This window comes from Microcebus murinus, chromosome 16, assembly GCF_040939455.1.
Source record: "Microcebus murinus isolate Inina chromosome 16, M.murinus_Inina_mat1.0, whole genome shotgun sequence".
NCBI lineage: Eukaryota > Metazoa > Chordata > Mammalia > Primates > Cheirogaleidae > Microcebus > Microcebus murinus.
In genome coordinates, this window is record NC_134119.1 from 62,138,356 (window position 1) to 62,159,610 (window position 21,255).

The 21,255-nt window shown below is 46.4% G+C and overlaps 1 protein-coding gene across 1 annotated transcript; it reads right to left on the minus strand.

The window, feature by feature from the left end:
* Positions 1-216: 216 nt before the first annotated feature.
* On the minus strand, positions 217-18,183 carry CYP2B6 (cytochrome P450 family 2 subfamily B member 6). Its single transcript, XM_075993108.1, has 9 exons — positions 18,004-18,183; positions 9,773-9,935; positions 9,503-9,652; positions 7,765-7,925; positions 7,180-7,356; positions 6,505-6,646; positions 4,722-4,909; positions 4,397-4,538; positions 217-912 (listed from the first exon to the last, which is right to left on the minus strand). The coding sequence occupies exons 1-9, from the start codon at positions 18,172-18,174 to the stop codon at positions 731-733; spliced, it is 1,476 nt and encodes a 491-aa protein (XP_075849223.1). The 5' UTR covers positions 18,175-18,183; the 3' UTR covers positions 217-730.
* Between the last annotated feature and the right edge of the window lie 3,072 nt (positions 18,184-21,255).

Below are 21,255 nucleotides of genomic sequence, written 5' to 3' on the forward strand. Positions count from 1 at the left end.
CCTAGTTGCATTCCCAGTGGTTGGCACACAGTAGGTACTTACATAGTATATGGACACCTAATGGGTGCAGTGTGCAACTTCTCAGGGATGGACATGTTTGAATCTGTATCTCAGGTGGGGCAAAGGCAATATAGGTAACCTAAACATTAGAACCCCCATATTATGCTGAAATAACAAAAATATATTGTTTGAAGTGAATGACACCAGACACAAAAGTTCACATACTGTATGATTCTATTTATAGGAAACATCCAAAATAGGCGAGTCCACAGGAAAAGAAAGCACATTGGTATTTTTCAGGGGCTCATGGCAAAGGGAAATGGGGTGTGATTGCCTAATAGGACCTGGCCATAGTTGGGGGGATGATAAAAGTGTTTGGAACTACGTGGTGCTGGTTGGACAGCATCGTGAATGAACATTGCCAGTGCATCTCACATTGTAAATGGTTATTGTTATTTCATTTTAATTTCATCTGAATTTAAACATGTGTATATGCAAAAGAGGGAGCAGTGATGAAGAGTTTGGGTTCTAGAGCCAGAGTGTGAATCTTGCTCCTCCACTGACTAGCCACGTGAGCTCACACAGCAGATGCTGTGGAGGGGGGAAGGGCTCGGGCTTGCAGCAGGTCTCTCGGAGGAAGGCAGTTGTGCAGGGAGTCGGGGGCCATCGTCTTCGGAGTTGGGGACACTTAGTGACCCTGGAATCCTTTTCCCCCTTTCCCTCAGGCCTTTCAACGAGGCAGGAAGCGGATCTGGTATGTTGGGGCTACTTTGCCCAGACCATTCTCCTGGGGCGTGAGGTCGATGTCCTCAGGTGCCACGGGGCTGGCCAGGGAGAAGTTCTGGAGGATGGTGGTGAAGAAGAGGAACAATTCGGTTCTGGCGATGCCTTCACCAAGACAGATGCGCTTCCCTGTGGGCACAGGAGGAAGATCACCAGTGTGGGCAAGGCCCACGTGAACATTCCTTGCCCTGTGCAATGCCTAAGCCCTGACACCTGTGTCCATGGCAGGATATTTGCCTGAGATTGGCTTTAACTTGCAATTCAGAGTGGACTTTTAAGGGTTTTCCCAAAGCCTTTGAAACTGGGTGCAAATCTTCGGGTGGATATGCCATGTTCAATTTTCTGGAAGCGTGCTTGTAATGTCTGTTAGATTGACCCCCACGTTGACCCTACAGGGTATAGGGACCCACTCTGGTTGATTATTTATGTGTGTGTGTGTGTAATCTACATATATATGTGTGAGCATGTTTCTGACTTAACACTCTTAGTGTTCTTTTTTTTTTTTTTTAATTTTATCTTTATTTTTTTTCTTTTAAGTTCAAACCCTTCCACAGTATCTTAGTGTTCTTTATTTCTTATATGGGGAGAATGTTATCTAAGAGGGCTCTTGTGAAGTTAAAGGAAATATTTGTGAAAATTCTTAGAATAGCACCTGGCTTGTATTAAGAATTCTATAGGTGTAGTTATTGTGCTGCGTTTGTTTCTGGGGGTGTGTGCTTCTGGCACTGTGTGTGTGTGTGTGTGTGTGTGTCTATCTCTAGGTTGTCTTGTAGTTTCCACCTGAGATCCAGAGCTTCAGGAGTTCCTGAAAAAAATCCAAATTGTATAAAAACTTGTGTGTGGGATTGATGCACATGCAGGGGGTATCTACAGCATCTATTGCCTCTCGGAGGTATAAGAAACTCCAGTAGCATATAAACCACAGGCTTGGAGAGAAAAGAGAACAAAGGGGCTGAAAAACCTGGGCAGAGTCACAGAGAGCCTCTCCCTTTACTTCAGTGTTTCTTATTTATTTACTCATTTATTTATTCATTCATTTATTTATGTAGAGACAGGGTCTCACTATGTTGCCCAGGCTGGTCTTGAACTCAGGGCCTCAAGCCATCTTCCCACATCCGCCTTTCCAGTACCCGGGATTACAGACTAAAGGCACTGGGCCTCGCGTACTTCAGCGTTTCTTAATCAACAAACTGACCACCTGGGAAAGGCGGCGTTGGGGGTGGGTTTCCAGGTATTCGCCATGCTTTTCAGGCTGCCTTTGTGGAGGCATCCGGGGAAGGAGCCACGTGCTTTGGGCACATCCAGAAAGTAGGAACGTGAGCACGGAATTACTCAGAGCAGGTCTCTGGGCAGGTTCTGTGTCCCAGATTTTTTTTGGAACAGCCTAAGGACAGTTATCTCCCTCTCAACACCCCCCCTCCCCGGGCTGTCCATTTGGACACTCTTGGAATGTCTTTGGCTCCGACACGCTTTGGGCTCAGTTTGCCTCTTTTTCTACCCATAGCCGTCTGCCTCCCTCTTTTTCCCTGTCTACACCTGTCGGGCACTGTTACCCCATCTCTCCCTTATTTTCTTCTTCTTTCTGTGTCCTCCCATCTTGTTCAACTCCCTGTCTCTGTTTCAATGTGATTTTCTTTCTCTCTCTCGTTTTTCATCTTGTCTTTCACCTCCCTCTAAAAATACCTTGTCCCTTCCATGGTAAGACTTGGGGAAAAAATTTTAAAAAAGAAAATAAATAAATAAAAATATCTTGTCTTGTTCATTCTGTGTCTTCCTCTCTACTTATGTCACTCTTTTTTTTTCCCGTCTCTTATTCTACGTCTCTCTCTCCTTCCTTTTCATCCTTTCTCCCTTTGTCCTCCCTCCTCTTTCCTTGTCCTCTTCTTTCTACTCCTCTTCATTATTCTCCCCATCCTTCTCCTCCCCATCCTTCTCCTCAGTTACCTGTCTCTCTGTCTCTGTCTCTCTTCTTCTCCCTCCATTGTCTCATGTTCACTCTGTCTCTTTCAGCCACTATTCCCATGTCTCCATCTCTCTCTCTCTCTGTGTCACTCCCACTATCTCTCTGCTGCTTATGTAACCACCTCTGTCCTTACTTCTGCACGACTCTCAAAACTTTGAGTAGAACTGCTGAATGTAGGAATTGACCCTCATCCCAATCCCGCATGTGTTCCCAAACCATACTGGAGATAAAATGAGAAAGGAGGAGACTATATCATGCAGATCCAGGGCCTGAGCCAGAGCCCCGGGCCACTAAAATCACTGATGACACTCAAGACTAGGGACTTATCCCTGGGACTTTCCTTGCTCCAAAAATATGAGAAACCTGGATATTGCAGTTTTCCACAGGTGGAAGCTGTTAAATTAAACTACGTTTGGACTAAAGCTGCCTCCATGCATAACAAACTCTAACCTCACATAACATATAAACAAATTGCAAACTAACTTCACAGTGTATCCTTGTAACACGCATTAAATAACTGAGACTTGGCCAACCATTTAGGCCAACGTCAACCAATCCCAGGTTGCAAACTGTTCAGTCAAGTCCAAATAGGGCTGACACAGAGCAGTAACCAATCAGATTGTTTCTGCAAGTCATTTCCTTTTCTGAGGATAAATACGGCCAGGCCACATGGCCGGATGGAGCTCTCTGAACGTTTACTGGTTCAAAGTGCTGCCCAATTCATGAATCATTTCTTTGCTCCAATATGCTCTGGGTAAATTTAATTTGAACACAGTTGTTCTCTTAAGAAGCCAAAGGATGGGGAATGGGGACCTGGGACAAGTCAGAGCATGTCAGGACCTTCCCTGCCTCCTAGGCTGTAAGTGCTAAGAGTATAAATCCAAACCCTTCTGAAGCCTTCAAATCCTTGCCCAGCTGAGCTCTCCACCTTATTTCCTTCTGCAACCTACACCCCGGGCTCGCCGGGCTTCTTACAGTTTCATCAATGTGCCATCAGGTTTCCACCTTCAGGCTTTGTCCTTGGTCTTTCCTCTGCCTGGAACACTCCTTCCAGAGGCCGAATGGTGCTCGTCCACGAATGTACATCTCAGCGTAGCAGCCAGCTCCTCGGGTGAGCTCTTCCTCACAGACCCACCAAGATGAGTCAGCGTTCCCTATTTTGTCCTCCCAAAACCCCCATTAGAGCACTTGTCACGATTAGGATTAATTATAGTAATAATCGCCCCGTGAGCATTTACTCTGTTCCAAGCCATGCTAAACATGTGGAAGACATTAATTCATTCACTCATATCATGATTCTGTTACTATTTGATGAACACCTAGGAGGGCTGTAAATTTCCTGGGGCGGGAACCACGTAACTGTGTGATTTGTTTGTCTGATGCTTTATCTTCAGCCCCCAACAGAGCACTGGGCTCTGAGTAGGGCTCAACAGAACTTTAAAAAAAAAAAAAAATGAACTCACTGAAGTTCAGAGTAAAGTTTAAATACTTGCCCAAGGTCCTGCTTGCCAACATGTGCCTTTGGGGTGTAATCTCATTTCTCACCCCCCACTAAGTGTTCCATAAACAAGGACCCATCCCGGCTTGTCTCAAGGAAGAAATGGAAACCGCACTCCAGAATCTGGGAAAGGGGTCTCGGGTCCAGCTTACCTAAGGAAAAGGGAATAAAAGCTTCATTCTTCTTCAGTGCCCCGTTGGCATCCAGGAAGTGGTCAGGGTTGAAGGCCTCTGGTGTTTCAAAGTAGCGTGGGTCACGGAGAGCAGAGTTCAGGATGGGAAATACTTCGGTGTCCTGAGGGCGGGTCACAAGATCAAAAAATATTCCCATTCCCTGGACAAGCAACAACCAAAAACCCAAAAAAAGAAAACCAAAAACAAGGGGACCCTATTCAGAAAGCAACAAAAAGTTGAGTTTTGGGATGAGGAGAACCCAGGGTGCCTGCACGAGAGAGACGCAGGACCCCGCTGGGCTCACCTTGGGGATGATGTACCCTCGGAAGTGGGTGTCTTTGGTGACAATGTGGGGCAAACCAAGGGGGATGAGGTCTGCCAACCTCAGAATCTCGTGGGTGACGGCGTCCGTGTACGGCATTTTGACCCGGTCGTCGAGGGCTGGAGGACGATGTGCGCCAACCACCTGCTCAATCTCCTTGTGGACTCTCTCTGCACAGAAAAGGGGACCCGCGAACCCCATTTCAAAGAGACATTTCAGTGGGGCACTGCTTTCTATGGTCCAATGAGTGAGAAAATAAAACACCTATGCTAAGGAGTTAGATCACTGATACACCTCAACACAATCAGCTTGGGGTTAGGGGAGGAAAGATGAAACAACAAGAATTCTTACCCTTATAAATAAAATAAATGTTAGAGATTCCCTCCCCAAACGCACAGATACACACACACACACACACACACACACACACACACACACACACCGCAATTTTACATGGAATTTCAAGCTAAGATCTCCAGCTACAAATCGGTCAAACCTCTCTCTCTGAGTAGAAAATGAACTAATATTTATTGTATGAGTATTACAGGCGAGGCATTGTGCTAGGTCCTCAGGAATATAATAGTGGAATAGAACAATAGAGTAACCCATAAACAAGTAGATAAAGAAGAGAATATGTGAATCAGTCAATTGCTAGATAGATCAATTCATGAATGGAACGATTGATGAAAGAATGAACAAACCAATAAATGGATATATATATAGAGAGAGACATATAAATCAATAGATGGATCAATTACTGAATCACTAGTTAATAAATGGCCCACCATTGAACCCAACTAATGAACCAATGAACCCAACTAATCAATAATTGCATGAATGGCAAGATCTATGGAAGAAGTGAATGAGAAAATTAGAGAGGTATGAGTCAATAAAGGCATAAGTGTTTGGGCAGATTGAATGATAAATAAATCTGGGATGAATAAGAGAGTGGATTATTAAATGAAGGAATGCATGGATGGATGAAGGATGAATTGAAAGACTGACAGGTAGAAGAATTAAGCAATGAAACCTAGTACATGGAAGGGTGGATGGATGCATGAGCAATGAATCCATGACAAGTAGTCCATTCAACGTATCACTGTTTCAAAAGATCAACTCATGAATCAATTAATTCAATAAATGAATGAAAGTGTATGTCCTTGTGTGAATCATAGACGAAAGAACCAGTGAGTATGCAGGTGAATTAATGAATAAAAGGATGGTTGGACAAATGGGTCAGTCTTCAAGTGATGTCAAAGAAAGCCAAATATCCCATGTTCTCACCCACATGTGAGTGCTGAAAAATGTATACACGTGGTTATAGAGTGGGGTGGTAGACAATGGAGACTTGGAAGGGCGAGGGAATGGGAGGGACGTGGATGACGAGAAATTACTTAATGGGTCAAATGTACATTATTCAGGTGATGTATACCCTGAAAGCCTGGCATGACCACTATGCAACCTATGCACATAACAACATTGCACATGTACCCAACACTTTTTTACAAGTAAAAAAAAAAAAAAAGTTTAGAAATGAAAAGTCTTTAAATAAAGGGAGAAAGCAGTGGGAGAACAGACTGATAGATTCTTCATGCATCTGTGCAACCACCGCCAGATCTGGCTTGGTTGCAGGCCAGTTCAAAGCGTGCATGCTCCTGGAATGTGACCAAAGTGGCTTCTCTCATACAGGCAGGAGCCCTAGCCCTACTTCTGCAGCTCAGAGAGAGTCAAGAAAGACCTCCTTGATTGGCTGTGCTTGGCTCACCTGTTAGATGGGGGTGTTTGAGCATGAGCAGGAAGCCGTAGCGCAGGGTGGTGCTGGTGGTCTCAGTGCCAGCAAAAAACAGCGAGAGCGTGTTGAAGATGAGGTTGTTCTCACTGAACTCACTGTGTGGGTTGGATTTCTCCTGGGTGCAGAGCAGAGAGGAGGGAGGGTCAGGCGAGGCTGTGGCCTCACTGTGCACACGCCAGTGTCGCTGGGTCCCCTCCATGTGTTTCAGGGTCTCTCCCTCTGTCTGGCCCATTTAGCTTTTCTCTGTCCCCCGAAGGTCCAGCCATGTGTGTCTGTCCCTGTCTCGCTCAGCTCTCTTTGGCTGTTTCCATCTCTCTCCCGATCTCTGGTGTGTTTCTCTTCTGTCTCCCTGTCTCTTTCTGCCTCTGTGGGTCATTTCTTCTGTTGCTGGATTTTTGTCCCTTGTCCTGAATTTCTTCCTCATAGCCAGCTCGCTCTCTCCCCCCTCCACTGCTCACTTTCTCCTCCCTACTTTCTTGTTCCTTTCATCTCATCTTTCTTTCCCTTTTGCATCTCTGCCCCTCCCTTTCCTATTCTTCCCCCCATCCTCTCTGCATCCCTCCCCCTCCCTCTTCTCCCCTTTCCCTCCTTGCTCCCCTCCCCATCATGCACTCCCCTCCTCCCCCCTTTCCCTCCCCCAGACCCCACTTTTTCCATGCGCAGCAGGTAGGCATCTATGAGGTCCCGGGGGGCAGTGGGGTCCAGGGTTTCCCGGTGCTCTTCCACACTGCGGGCAATGAAGGCACTGATTTCCCGCAGCTTTTTGTAGACCTGCCTGTGCGTGCCAGGAAAGAACTTCAAGAAGTCAGAGAAGAGCTCAAACAGCTGCAAGAGAGAGGGGCAGTGAGGTCAGCCTGGGGCAGGTGACACAGAGAAAATCTCAATACCTCAGTCTCTCTCTTTCACACACACAAACACATGTGTATCAATTCTGTCTCTCGGGATCCTGTTATCTCTGCCCTTCTTTTCCCTTTTCTTCATTCATCTTCTCTCCCTCCCAAACCCTCATTTTCTTAGTCTTCCTCTGAGTCTCTATTTCTGCCTCCCATCACCCTCCATCCTTTCCCTCAGTCTCTCTGTCCCTGTCCCCAGGTCTCAGCGTCCCTGTCTCTCCACGTGTCCCTGCCTTTCTTCCAGGAAAAGCTGCATTTCTGGCCCCTCATAAAGATCATCCTTGCCCTTGCCCGGGATGTCACCTCATCCACCCTCCCTGTACCTCTCCCTCTCCCTGACCTGGCCAGAGAAAGAGCAGATGTGTTCGGAAGATTGGAAGAGCAGGTCCAGCAGCCTCAGAAATTCTTCATCTTGGTAGTGGAAGCGTTTTCCAAAGACAATGGAGCAGATGATGTTGGCAGTGATGCACTGGAGGAGGAAGGTGGGGTCCAGGAGGGCTCCTAGGAGGAGGAAAAGGAGGTGACAGGTCAAGGGACATAGACTTGGAGGCCTGGAGAACCTCTGGCTGTCCCCACCCTATCTCTATGTCACTGTCCAGCATTGCTCAGTCATGATAAAGACAAGAATAACAACCAGATCAGCTAACACAAACCAGCACACATTCTGGGCCAGGCCCTATTCTAAGCACTTCACATGCTATTTTATCTGCTCTCACCACAACATGGTAAAGCAGGTACAATTCTATTATTACCTCCATGTTATAGATCGGCGGACACAGAGGTTAAGTATTTTTGAGCAAGGTTACACACCTGCTCAATACGGGGACCAGGATTCAGACCCAAGCAGCCCAGCCACAGAGTCTGTGCAGTTTGTTGGTCCTCACCCTGCATCTCTGAGCTAAGAGGGTTAAGTCCCAGTGACAGGGATAAAGAAGAGTAGATGTGCAATCAATTCACTGTGCAAATTTAAAAGCTCTCATCTCTCTATCCCTACTGTGACTCCCCGTTTGTCTCTTCTCTCCACACCTGGGGCTCTCTGGGCATCTGGGGAGCACCCAAGAACAGGTCTGTCTGTCTCCTCCTGTCTTTCTTCTCAGTTTCTCGGTCCCTGTTATCCTATTGTCCCCATGTCTCTGCCTCTCCTTCCCAGAATCTCTTGAGATATGTCACAAAGAGATGGCATCAATGAGATGCAAATGCTAACAAAGGACCCTGTCACCTATATGTCCCATAAACACCCATTTGTAGAAAATTTAAAAACAGGGGCTGAGCATGGTAACTCATGCCTGTAGTTCCAGCTACTTGGGAGGCCAAAGCAGAAGGAACACTTGAGACCAGGAGTTTAAAATGAGCCTGGGCAACACAGAAAGACCTCCATCTATAGAAACATTTTTTTAAAACTTAGCCAGGCATAGTGGCTCACACCTCTCGTTCCAGCTACCCAGGAGGCTAAGTAAGGAGGGTCACTTGAGCCCAGAAGCATGAGGTTGCAATGAGCTATGGTGATGCCACTGCACTCCAGCCTGGGCAACAGCCTGTCTCTAAAAAAAGTTTTTTAAATAAAAGAAACAAAAGACAATGGAAAGTGCATCTTTGATGGCCCCTCCAGCTGCCCAAGAAAAGATGCCCCGACTTGGCCTCTTTCCTCATCAGCACTTAGGCAAGGGGAGGGAAAATAAAAAAACACAATTAAATATCTTCAAATTCTCTGCAGTTTTTCTTTTTCTCTTTTTGCTTTCCTTTATTTGATTTCTGTTTTCACCTTTGACAGATACAATTAATCCATGAATTAGTTTTCCTGAGCCCAGTAAATAGCGCCCTACTCACTAAGTATATGTCTTTGGATTGCTCTTGGACATTACACAACTCACAACTTCCTCTTTCCCAGGCTGTCTGTGTTTCTATCCTACCCATCTCTGTCCCCTGCCAGTCCCCCATCTCTCTCCCTGTCCCTGTCCCTCTGTCTGATGGTCTCTCGGGCTCTGGCTCTGGCCCTGCCCACAGATACCTCTCTTTCTATTGCTGTTCGCCCGCACCTCTCTGTATTTCACTGTCCTTCCTGCCACCGCAGGACTCACCCTTGGATTTCCGCAGCTCCTCCACCAGGCACTGAGCCTCCTCCTGAATCCGCTCCTCCACGCTCCGCTTCCCCATCCCGAAGTCCCTCATGGTGGCCAGAGAAAACCGCCGGAGGGTCTTCCAGCGGTTCCCGTTGGAAAAGAACACGCCTGGGGTGTGGGGAGGTGTGCATGGCAGAGGACATTGGAGAGAGGCTGTGGGATCCTTTCCACCCATTTCCCCCCGTCTCTGATGCCTCTTCCCCCCGGCCCTGCCTTGGAGGCTCTCACCATATTGCTGGAAGACTGGCTCAAGGATGGCGATTTTGCCCCGGCCAGAGAAGTCCTCAGCCTGGTCCACCAGGGCCTCCTTTATGGCCTCTATCCCACACAGCATGACCACGGGCCTCTGTCCCAGGTATACCGTGAAGACATCCCCATATTTCTCTCGGAGCTGCCAAGCGCACCCACACCCTGGGTTACATGAGTCAGCACAGCCCTCAGTGGTCAAACTGTGAGACACTCACACAGCAGACTGGTAAGTAGCCGCCTTCCCCAAGACCCTCCTCCCTAGGCTGCCCTTCCACCTTCCCGGGACTCAGCAACTAAACAGTAAACCCATGGCCCAGCCAAGGTCTGCTCTGATTTGTCACTGCCCTAAACTTTGCAGGTGCTTAAATAATTTTAATGTCACCCCCCCACACCCTTGAGTCTGGCCACATCTCCCTGGCAGCTCAACCAAAGAATCATACTCAAAGAATCATACTCCTTGTGATTAGCAGTTTCACTTTCTGCAGCTTCAATTACCCATGGTAAGTTGTGGTCTGAAAATATTAAATGGAAAGTTCCAGAACGAAACTCACAAGTTTTAAATTGCGCACCATTCTGAGTAGCATGATAATACCTCATGCCAACCAACCCACTCTGTCCCACCTGGAATGCAAATCACCCTTTTGTCCAGCATGTCCACACTGCATATGCTACTCACCTTGTACAATGTGATTGTATAGGAATAAACACAGAACGTATAGCGTTCGGCACTATCCGAGGTTTCAGGCATCCACGGGGGGTCTTGGAAAGTATCCCCCATGGACAATGGGGCACTATTTTGTAGCTGTGGGAAACTGCTGGCAGTGTTTTCTGAAGCTCAACATATGCACAGTCAGTGACCCACCCATTCACTCCCAGATATGTATGCCCAACAAAAATGTGTATGTATATTCACCAAAAAAATGAACAAGGATATTCATAGAAGGCTTCTTAATAAAAGGTTCATCAACATAAATATAGAGTATGCCATGAGGGATTCACACGATGGAATATTAGACAGTGGCAAAAAAAGGAGCAAACTGTAGCTACACCTAATAACATGGATGCAACCCACAGACATGATGTTGGGTGGAAGCAACTAGACACGGAAGAGTCCCTGCATCACAATTCTGTTTATAGGAAGTTCAAACACAGATAAAACCAACCTATGGTGTCAGGATAGTGGGAGGGTAGTGACTGCAAGGGGACAAGAGATGGCTTTCTGGGGACTCCGTTGTTGCTTCGTCTGCATGTCAATTACATGCGTGTGTTCGGTTTGTGAAAATGTATTGATTGAGCCGTGCCCTTTTCAGGGTGACGTTCAACTTCAATAAAACCTTGACATGAAAATCATAAAAGTGGTTGAGTTTACTTAAAGCTGTCTCACATTGATCTCTGCAAAGCCCGTTCACTGCTCTCCATGCTTCCGTCCTTACAGTCCCGATGGTCATTTCACTGCCCTCCAAGTCAGAGTAATTCTATTAAAAAATGTAAATTAGTTAATGTCCCTAACCCTCACCAAGGCCTCCAATGCTCCCTCTTTGCTTGAACAAGATCTGAAGTCCTCATCGTGGCCCACATGGTCCTACATGATATGGCCCTGATATGCCTCTGACTTCTCCTCCTACTCACCCATCAGCTCCCTGATCCTGCCTCTACGTGTTCCCTGAGCTCTTCCTGCTTCAGGACTCTGTCAACAATACCTGCCTTCCTCCGGTGCCTTGCGCTTCAATCTTTCAGCGTCCCTGCTCAGAAAAAATCAAGACACGTTCTTTCCCTGACTACTCAATCAAAAGGAGCTCCCACCACTTTTTAAAATATCATCCTGTTTTATTTTAACCATAGCTGTTGTCTACATTTCCTGATCTGTTTATCATTTCTTTATCTGTCTCCGGCAGTGGAATGTGCTTGACATGCTATGCCTTGTCCAAGATGACACACCATGAATTCCTAGAAAATTCCCTGTCGTATACAAGGTGCCCAGTAAATTATTATTGAATTAGTAAATAAGTGAATGAGCTGATTAAGGGTAGCCACCATTTAATGAGCACTTATGATATGCCAACTCTATGCAATATCCCATTTAATCCCCACGATCACCTTATGAGGCACATATAAGGTCACCATCTTATGGTCACCATCTCATCTGACAGAAGAGAAAACTGAGATTCAGTGAGTAAGCATTGAATCTGGGACACAAGCCCACATCTGTCTGCCTCCAAAGGGATTTGGAGGCTAATTGGGAAACGGAAAAGAAACAGTGCCACCCTCCCCAGCCTTCCTATTGTGATACACATACACCCATGCCCTCCCTCTCTTCCCCTTCCCTGCAAAAATGCAATCCTAATGGAGGATTATGGATACTAAGATGATCCTTGGAGGGTCCATGGAAGAGGTTTAAGGGGTCTGTGGACTCCCCAAATTTTATGCAAAAAATGTGTGTGCATATTTGGAGAAGAGATGGTTACAGCTTTAATCAAATTCTCAAAGGATTTAGTGATCCCCAAATTGTTAAGTGGCTTTAGTCTAAGAGGACTTTGGAGACAAAGGGATGTCCAGCTTCCCCTCTTACCAGCTGTGCAACTGTGGACAAGTGCCTTCGCCATGCTGAGTGACACCATCCTTACCTGTAACACAGGGGTGGCACCTCACCCCGCCCACAGGGTAGTTGTAAATGGGACCCGGTGAACTCCCACGACAAGACAGATAAATCCTAGCCACATGACTCCGAGTGAGAAAATTAAGTCCAAGGATTTACACAGCAGCATGGCACCCTTGTAACACATGGAAAACAGTGAAAACAAAATAATATGCATTTGGGGCCTCCAGCTATCTCTATGTGAACCGTTCTACAGGAGTCGCACACAATGTGCCTGAGAGATCGGTCCTCGTGGTGTCTGAGGACCACCACTGGCCATCACCAATGGCGATCACCTTTTCAAGGCCACCGTTTCCATGGCACCTGCGAAAGCAGAGCGCTTTGACTCAGGGGCCGAGGCTCTCAGTTCAAGCCCTGCCTCTCCAGAGCTTGTGTGAAGGTTCCAGCCGGGAGCGCAGCTACTCGTACACCCTTGATGGAAGAACGCCCTCCCCTCTCCGGGAAGGTCGCCCTCCTCCACCCAGCGCGCAGCCAGATTAGCCCAATCCACTCTGGCCACCAAAGGGGTGACGGATGTCGCAGCCAGATGGTCCTCACATCCAGTCCTGCCTCTTAAATAAACCTTTTCCGGACCCTCGAATGATCTTAACACTCCTATTTCTTCTTGTGTTCAGTGCTATCCAGGTAAGCAATTAATTCACATCTAATTATTTTTTTTTATTTATTCAGGATAGTATGGGGGTACAAACATTTTGGTTACATGTAATGCGTTTGCCCCGCCCAAGCCAGGGCTGCAAGCGGGTCCCACCCCTATACAGTGTCCGCTTCCATTACCGTAGTTGTGGATTTACCCCTCCCCCACACACCCCCTATGGGCACCCAGTGAGTATTACTACCACGTGAGCACCTTAGTACCAGTCAGTACCAAGTTGATGGCGAGTACATATGGTGCATGTTTTTCCATCCTTGTGATACCTCACTTCAAAGGATGGGCTCAGTTTCTACCCAGGATAATATAAGAGGTGCTAGATCACCATTGCTTTTTGTAGTTGAGTAGTACTCCGTGGCATAAATATACCACATTTTATTAATCTACCCATATATTGAAAGGCATTTGGGTTGTTTCCACATCTTTGCAATTGTGAATTGTGCTGCTATAAACATTCGAGTGCAGATGTCTTTATTATAGAATGTCTTTTTCTCCTTTGGGTAGATGCCTAGTAGTGGGATTGCTGGATCAAATGGTATTTCTATTTTTAGCTCTTTGAGGTATCTCCATATTACTTTCCACAGGGGTTGTACTAATTTGCAATCCCACCAGCAGTGTAAGAGTGTTCCAATCTCTCCACATCCACACCAGCATTTGTTGTTTGGGGATTTTTTGATAAGGGCCATTCTGCCAAAGCATATTTTCACTGGGCAAAAGAAGACCTTCCTGACCCACCTACTGATGATGACCAAACTTTTCACAATCTCGAGCACAGAGATTGAGTCTTTTGGAAATGACACCAGAGAAAGACTGCCCTGGATCTCTGTCTGAAGGGACCATACCAGGTTCTCTACAGCACTATTTAAGGACTTGTGTCTTGGATGCACATCTCCCAATTCAGAAGAGCCTTTCAAGATAGTTGGAAGTGTACACCTGTTGGAGACCTTAAGGTAAAGCAGACCAGGGGGGCTTTTCCCCAGAAGGAGATTTCTGCCTATATGTGCGTAGCTTTCCCAAGATTGCAAATAAAGACCTCTCTGCCATCATGAACACATCATCTTATTTTATCTTCCCTGTTTTCTGAAGTTTAATCCTTTCCCTTTCCTTAGAAGAAAAGCCATGAGTGCATAATCTGGGGATGGCTTCAGCAAAGCTTTATTCTTTAGCAAGAAAACTGAGCAATTGTTGGGTGTGTGGGCTAATGGCCCCAAACCAAGAAACAATTCCATCAATGTCAGTTCCTCTCTCTGTTCCTAATGAGTCACTCGGAAACCCCCAGGAAAGAGTGGAAAGCTATCTTGATACTCTAGACACCACTGCTACTTGCTTTTCTACAACCACAGGTAATAGTACCCTGACCTTTCCAATAAATGACCTAATTGCCACCAAGTACAGAAAACCTATCTTAGTGATGCCTGCAAAAGGTCTATTGCGCTTCCAGACAACACATGGGTGAGACCTGGGGACTACCTCTGGTGGCTATAAATAATTTCTTATATAATGTTATTGGACTAAGTCCAGTAAGGTCCCCTTCCACTAAATGTGGTTATGCACCCTTTCAGCACGTTATCAAGACATCATTTAGACCGGCCCGGTGGCTCACGCCTGTAATCCTAGCACTGTGGGAGGCCGAGGTGGGCAGATCACTCGAGGTCAGGAGTTCGAAACCAGCCTGAGCAAGGGCGAGACCCCGTCCCTACTATAAATAGAAAGAAATTAATTGACCAACTAATATATATAGAAAAAATTAGCCGGGCATGGTGGCGCATGCCTGTAGTCCCAGCTACTCAGGAGGCTGAGGCAGGAGGATCGCTTGAGCCCAGGAGTTTGAGGTTGCTGTGAGCTAGGCTGATGCCACAGCACTCACTCTAGCCTGGGCAACAAAGTGAGACTCTGTCTCAAAAAAAAATAAATAAATAAATAAATAAAAGTAAATTTCCCACTAGACCTTGTCCAGGAACTATGAGAATTACAGCAAATACATTTAACTGACCTCTGCTCACATGCCTCTAGGTGGCCCTGTTTTTCAGTCCCCAAGGGCTTTATTGGGTCACGCGAGGATTTGTTCACCCTGTTGTGCCTCTTCACTGGCTCAGATCTTGCTATTTGGCTTGGCCCACTGCCGCTTTCCATATAGCTTTCCCTAGCTAATCACTGAAGCTCACACTGTAATCCCAGCAGGCTGGGGAGCCAAGAGGGGAGGATTGCTTGAGGCCAGGATTTCCAGACCAGCCTTTGCAACAAAGAGAGACCCCATCTCTACAAAAAAAGAGAAAATCACTTGGCATGATGGCATGCACCTGTATTCTCAGCTACTCAGGAGGCTGAGGTGGGAGAATCGTTTGAGCCCAGGAGTTGGAGGCCACAGTGAGCAGTGAGTACACAATTGCCCTCCAGCCCGGGCAACAGGGCCAGATGCTATCTCTAACAACAACAAAATCCTTTTCCTGAAAGTCCCCATCGTACCTCATATAATTAGAAGCCAAAGAAGTCAACAACTGAAATTAGAACTAACTGCAAAATAGATGAATGTAAATTAGTTTCTACTGAGGAATGTTTCAAATGAGGTTCATGGGGGCTCACTCTTGTGTGGTGCCAGTTGTATAGAATTTGAGGCTAATCCACAAATTGAGAAACAGGTCTTGGTTTTTACAGCCAATCAGACCTTTGCTGTCATTCAGACAGGTAAAAGCCACTCTCTGAAAGGTGGATGAGAACATTTGAGTTTAATCAAAACATTTGATGGAACATCGTACAGTTTTAGATCGTCCCTTTGCTCGTGTTGGGGCTCGTATACGGTGCTGAACAAAACCAAATGTTGCGCTTATCTTTCCCCTGATTTTACTACTATAGAAAACTTAAATTAAAAGGACACTCATTCCACTCCAAATGACTTCAAAAATAAAAAAAAAAGGACACTGATACTTCTTTTTCTCTAGACACGGTCACCAAATGCATTAAGCAAATGTCTCAGAGGAAATGAATACACTCATGTATTTAGGAGAGCAACTAACAGTCAGTTTGCAGCTGTCCTGACTGGTGAGTGGCAAGCAGGCTTCTTTGTGGTTCTTTATGTTTCTTCTAGTGGATCTCCAGACTACTGTGCCTTGTGTGACCAGGCTAACTATACCTATGGATACATCATTAAATCGGGCCATTCGATAGCAAACTATAGTCCTCAATCACCATAATGCCCCAAACAAAGCCTGGGGCCAAGTGGAGTCAAATGTGCTTGAACTATTTTTATTGCCTGACCTTTGTTTTGTTTTGTTTTGTTTTTGCCCGCCCTTTTAAAAAAAATTATCTATTTATTTTTCCAGTATATTATGGGGGTACAAATGTTAAGGTTATGTATATTTCCCTTGCCCCCCTCCCCTCTCTGCCTCGAGGCAGAGCTTCAAGCGTGTCCATACCCCAGTTGGTGCGCATCACACACATTGTGTATATATTTACCCATCCCCTCCCCCCTACCTGCCCGACACCCGATAGATGTTATTTCTATATGTCTACTTATGTGTTGATCAGTTAATACCAATTTGCTGATAAGTACATGTGGTGCTTATTTTTCCATTCTTGGGATACTTCATTAATAGAATGGGTTCCAGCTCTAGCCAGGAAAATACAAGAGGTGCTATGTCACCGTTGTTTCTTATAGCTGAATAGTACCTTTGCATTGTTTGATTTTGATCAGTTTGATTATTGGAGAATCCTCTTAAGTAGTTACTTCAGTTTCTTGATATTATCCTCCTAGTAGTCATCACCATAGTCTCTCTGATGCATTGTATCAGCACAAGTGTCTTAAATGCTCATATGTAGTCATCTTTTGCACATCGAATGGTGTTATTACAGGTAGAACAACAAAAACATGAAGAAAGCATAAGGAATCATCCAATGAATTTGACATGGTGAATTGTGAATTCCATACTGAGATCAAACAAGTCTATTACGATGGTGACAGAAAGTGGTGTCAGTGCCCAAGGTTTTGGTCAGTCTCCCAAAATTGTGAGGTTGACCAAAATCAGAGAATCGTTCAATTAAATTAAATTCAGGGCCGAGTGTGGTGGCTCACACCTGTAATCCTAGCACTCTGGGAGACCGAGGAGGGAGGATCGCTTGAGCTCAGGAGTTTGAGACCAGCCTGAGCAAGAGTGAGACCCTGCCTCTACTAAAAAAAATGGAAAGAAATTAGCTGGACAACATATATATATATATATTAGGCAGCCATGGTGGTGCATGCCTGTAGTCCCAGCTACCTGGGAGGTTGAGGCAAGAGGATTGCTTGAGCCCAGGGGATGGAGGTTGCTGTGAGCTAGGCTGACGCCATAGCACTCTAGCCAGGGCAACAGAATGAGACTCTGGCTCAAAAAAAAAAAAATTAAATTTGACCTAAAGCTGCTTTGCTATAGTACATAGTAAACTATAACCTAAGTTAAACAAACTGCAACCTTACTTGAGAGTATATTCTTGTAACAAGTAGCCAAGTCTACGCCAAACAGAGCAGCTAAGCTTGGAGCCAATCACAAGCTGCAAACTGCTCCAATGTGTCCACACAAGGGACACTCCAAGCTACAACCAATCAGGCTATTTCTGTATGTCACTTGCTTTTTCTCTGTGTAAGTCCTACTTGCCCACTTTGCTGGGTGCTGCTCTTGGAACATTTACTGGTGCAAGGTGCTGTCTGATTATGAATCATTTGTTTGCTAAAATAAACTCTGCTAAATTTAATTTGTTTAAAGTTTTTCTCTTAACACCACCATCCATGCTTCAGCTCCATTCCCCTTCCTCACCAACCTTCCCCACTCCACCCCTGAGCCCAGAAGGCTGCCTCGCTCTTTCTGCTGGGGGACCCCCAAGTGTCAATGCAGGAACCAGCCCATCCTCAGACCCCATCCATCTGCACCTTACCCTCAGGAAGGATTGGAGTAGGCTTCCTCTGTACATTTGCAGAATGTTCCCCAAGAAGGGCAGAGGATGGGGACCTGGCGGGAGGTGGCCACGGGCCTTTGGACGGCCCTTGACCAGGAGTAGCAAGAAGCCCGTGAGGACTGCAAGGAAGAGGAGGACACTGAGCTCCATGGTCCCAGTCTGACTGTCTTCTACCCCACTGCAGCCTCCAGCTGGGCCTTTTATCCTGAGCCTGCTCCCCAAATTGTGCAACTTCATCTAGTCCCCACCTCCCCTCTCATCACTGTCCAGGAGTGTTAACTGAGAAAGAGGGTTCCAAGGGAAACCAAAATTCCTGCTTGGGGTGGCACTTTGACCTGCTCCATATCTGTTTACCCCCTTCCTACATGCTGGCAGGGATGCCATGGTACAGACACCAAAGTCCACAAGAATGTGTGGGGTTGTGGGGCTACGCGTGTTTCTTTATTTTGCAGTGTGGGTGAGCATGCACTTGTCTACTTGGTTTTCCCTGTTTATACCTGCATGGATCTGTCTGTGCTGGCTTGTATCTCTATGTGTGTTCGGATGAGTTTTATACGTGAAGGTATGTGTGTATTTATATTAATGTGCTATTCTGCGTGAGTCTGGGTGTGCTTATGTGTACATTCTTTCGCCGATGGGGGCTTCTATGTACTTACATAGTTGCATTGGGGAAGGTGTGTTTGCACGTGTGAGGTGGAGGTAGTGGTGGTGGTGTATGTTCAAAACTGAGAGGCTTCCTACACCAATTCATCTGGAAAAAAAAAACAAAAAACTGAGAGGCCGGGCGCTGTGGCTCACGCCTGTAATCCTAGCTCTTGGGAGGCCGAGGCGGGCGGATTGCTCAAGGTCAGGAGTTCAAAACCAGCCTGAGCAAGAGCGAGACCCCGTCTCTACTATAAACAGAAAGAAATTAATTGGCCAACTGATATATATATATAAAAAAAATTAGCCGGGCATAGTGGCGCATGCCTGTAGTCCCAGCTACTCGGGAGGCTGAGGCAGAAGGATTGCTTGAGCCCAGGAGTTTGAGGTTGCTGTGAGCTAGGCTGATGCCACGGCACTCACTCTAGCCTGGACAACAAAGTGAGACTCTGTCTCAAAAAAAAAAAAAAAAAAAACTGAGAGGCTGGCCAAAAGGAGGGAATTATTCAATTAAGCTAAATTTGTCCTAAAGCTGCCTTTGTAACATGGTGAACTGTGCCCTAATTTAACACATAAACAAACTGTGTGAGTGTGTGCATATTGATCGTGTCTGTGCTTGTGTGGCGGCACATCTCCTAGCGCATGACTTGTAAGGCCTGCAGATGCTTAGTATCTATGGCCAGGGTCCCCTCCTTCACCCTCCTGTCTGTGATAGCCGCAGGTGGAAGTGATGGGACAAACAGAAGGAAGAAGCAAGAGATGCAGCGCTTGCGAGACTGATAGGAAGAGGAATCAGGTGGCGAGAGATAAAGAGACTGAGACTTGGCAGGTGGAGTGGTCAGGTCCTCTTGATCTCTGATGGCCTTGATCAGTGCTGAGCAGTTCCCTCCCTGCCTCCACATGTCTTCAGAGTGCAGGAAATTTCTCGAACACTTGCTTCCTCTCTCCAAATCCATACCTCTGTTTTCCCCCTTCAGACTCTGAGCTCCAGGAATGCAGAGTGGGTCCAGTTTTATTGAAGGCCCCTGGCTCCCATCTGTCTCTGACACCACTGTGAGTCTGCACCCACCCAGCCTCTGACAGGGTCAGTCCATAGTTGCTGAATATGGCAACGAATATTTCCATGTCTGCCTGGCTCAGCCTGGGCATGACTTTCCACCTTGATGTAGCAACTTCCTTGCAATGTTGAGCAAACCCCTTGCTGGACCCTGGACCCTAACCCTGGAAGTTACTTTGACCTAGAAAGAGGGGACAGCTGATCTTGATTTTTTTCAAGGGGTGGAGCCTGTACTGTCATATCCTTGGAGAGATGTCAGCATAGATTCTCCTGGACTTAGGACCTGGCTCTTACTGTGCTGTGTGATCTGGCACAAAGTTTCGGTCCTCATCCTAGCACTCTGGGAGGCCGAGGCGGGTGGATCGTTTGAGCTCAGGAGTTCGAGACCAGCCTGAGCAAGAGCGAGACCTCGTCTCTAGTAAAAATATGAAGAAATTAGATGGATAACTAAAATACATAGAAAAAATTAGCCGGGCATGGTGGCTCATGCCTGTAGTCCCAGCTACTTGGGAGGCTGAGGCAGAAGGAGTGCTTGAGCCCAGGAGTTTGCTGTGAGCAACAATGACATAATCATCAAAAGAAAAAACAATTACATAATCACTTCCACCTTACTCTTCCTTACAGGCAGAGAACCAGAAGAGGAAGTATCTGGGCAAACAGCTTAATCTTCATAACCACCTGTTATGAAGAGCATCTGAGAGGGGGGCGGTCTGGCCCCATCCTTCCAGAGCCTTCCAGGTAGGAAAGCAGAGTCTGAAGAATGCCTTCCTTCTGTTAACCCAACAATGGGTGAAACAAAAGCAGGGCAACTTTGTACATGAATATTCATAACAGCCTTGTTTATAACAGCCAGAAAGTGAAAACAACTCAGGTGTCCACCAACAGGTGAATGGTCTGTCCCTCTAATGGAAAATTATCCAGCCATAAAAGGAGTGAAGTACTGACACATGCTACAAGGTGGATGAACCTTGAACACACTGTGCTAAGGTGAAAGAAGCCAGAAAAGGAGGTCACATGATTATGTTTATATTTCATATATTTAATTTATAGGAGACTGCCATAATTGCTATGGGTAGTGGTAACACTACGTTTTTGAAGGTATTTCTAGTCCCTGAAACCCTGAGGTTTTATTCTCAGTCAACTGTGAAGGCCATCTCATGATGAATGGAGACTACAGCAGGCTGGATGGAAGAGAGACCAGAGAAAGGACTTCCCACAGGAGAGAGTCAGCAGGGAGCAGCCCAGAAGGGCTCTGCAGATTCACTGTGAGCAGAGGCTGGGGCTGAGTGGAAGGAGCCTGAGGGAGTCTGCATCCCTCTCCCCCTTTTCCACAGGGGCAGGAAGCAGAGCTGGTACACAGGGGGAGGGGTGGGGACTGCTATTCTCCAACCCACTCACCTGGGGCATGAGGTCAACGTCTTCTGGGGCCTTGGGGCAGCCCAAGGAGAAGTTTGCAGCGTCAAGGTCAAGAAATGGAACAGCTCAGAGCAAGCCAGACTCCCACATAGACACAGGCATTTTCCTGGGGCATA

Bases quoted from the DNA above. Each gene is read 5' to 3' on its own strand.
- CYP2B6 (XM_075993108.1), bottom strand. From the start codon at position 18,174: ATGGAGCTCAGTGTCCTCCTCTTCCTTGCAGTCCTCACGGGCTTCTTG. The intron at 9,653-9,772 runs GTGAGAGCCTCC...CCCACACCCCAG, and splicing joins GCCAGTCTTCCAGCAATATG to GCGTGTTCTTTTCCAACGGG. The intron at 4,910-6,504 runs GTGAGCCAAGCA...TTTTCTGTGCAG, and splicing joins CAAACACCCCCATCTAACAG to AGAGAGTCCACAAGGAGATT.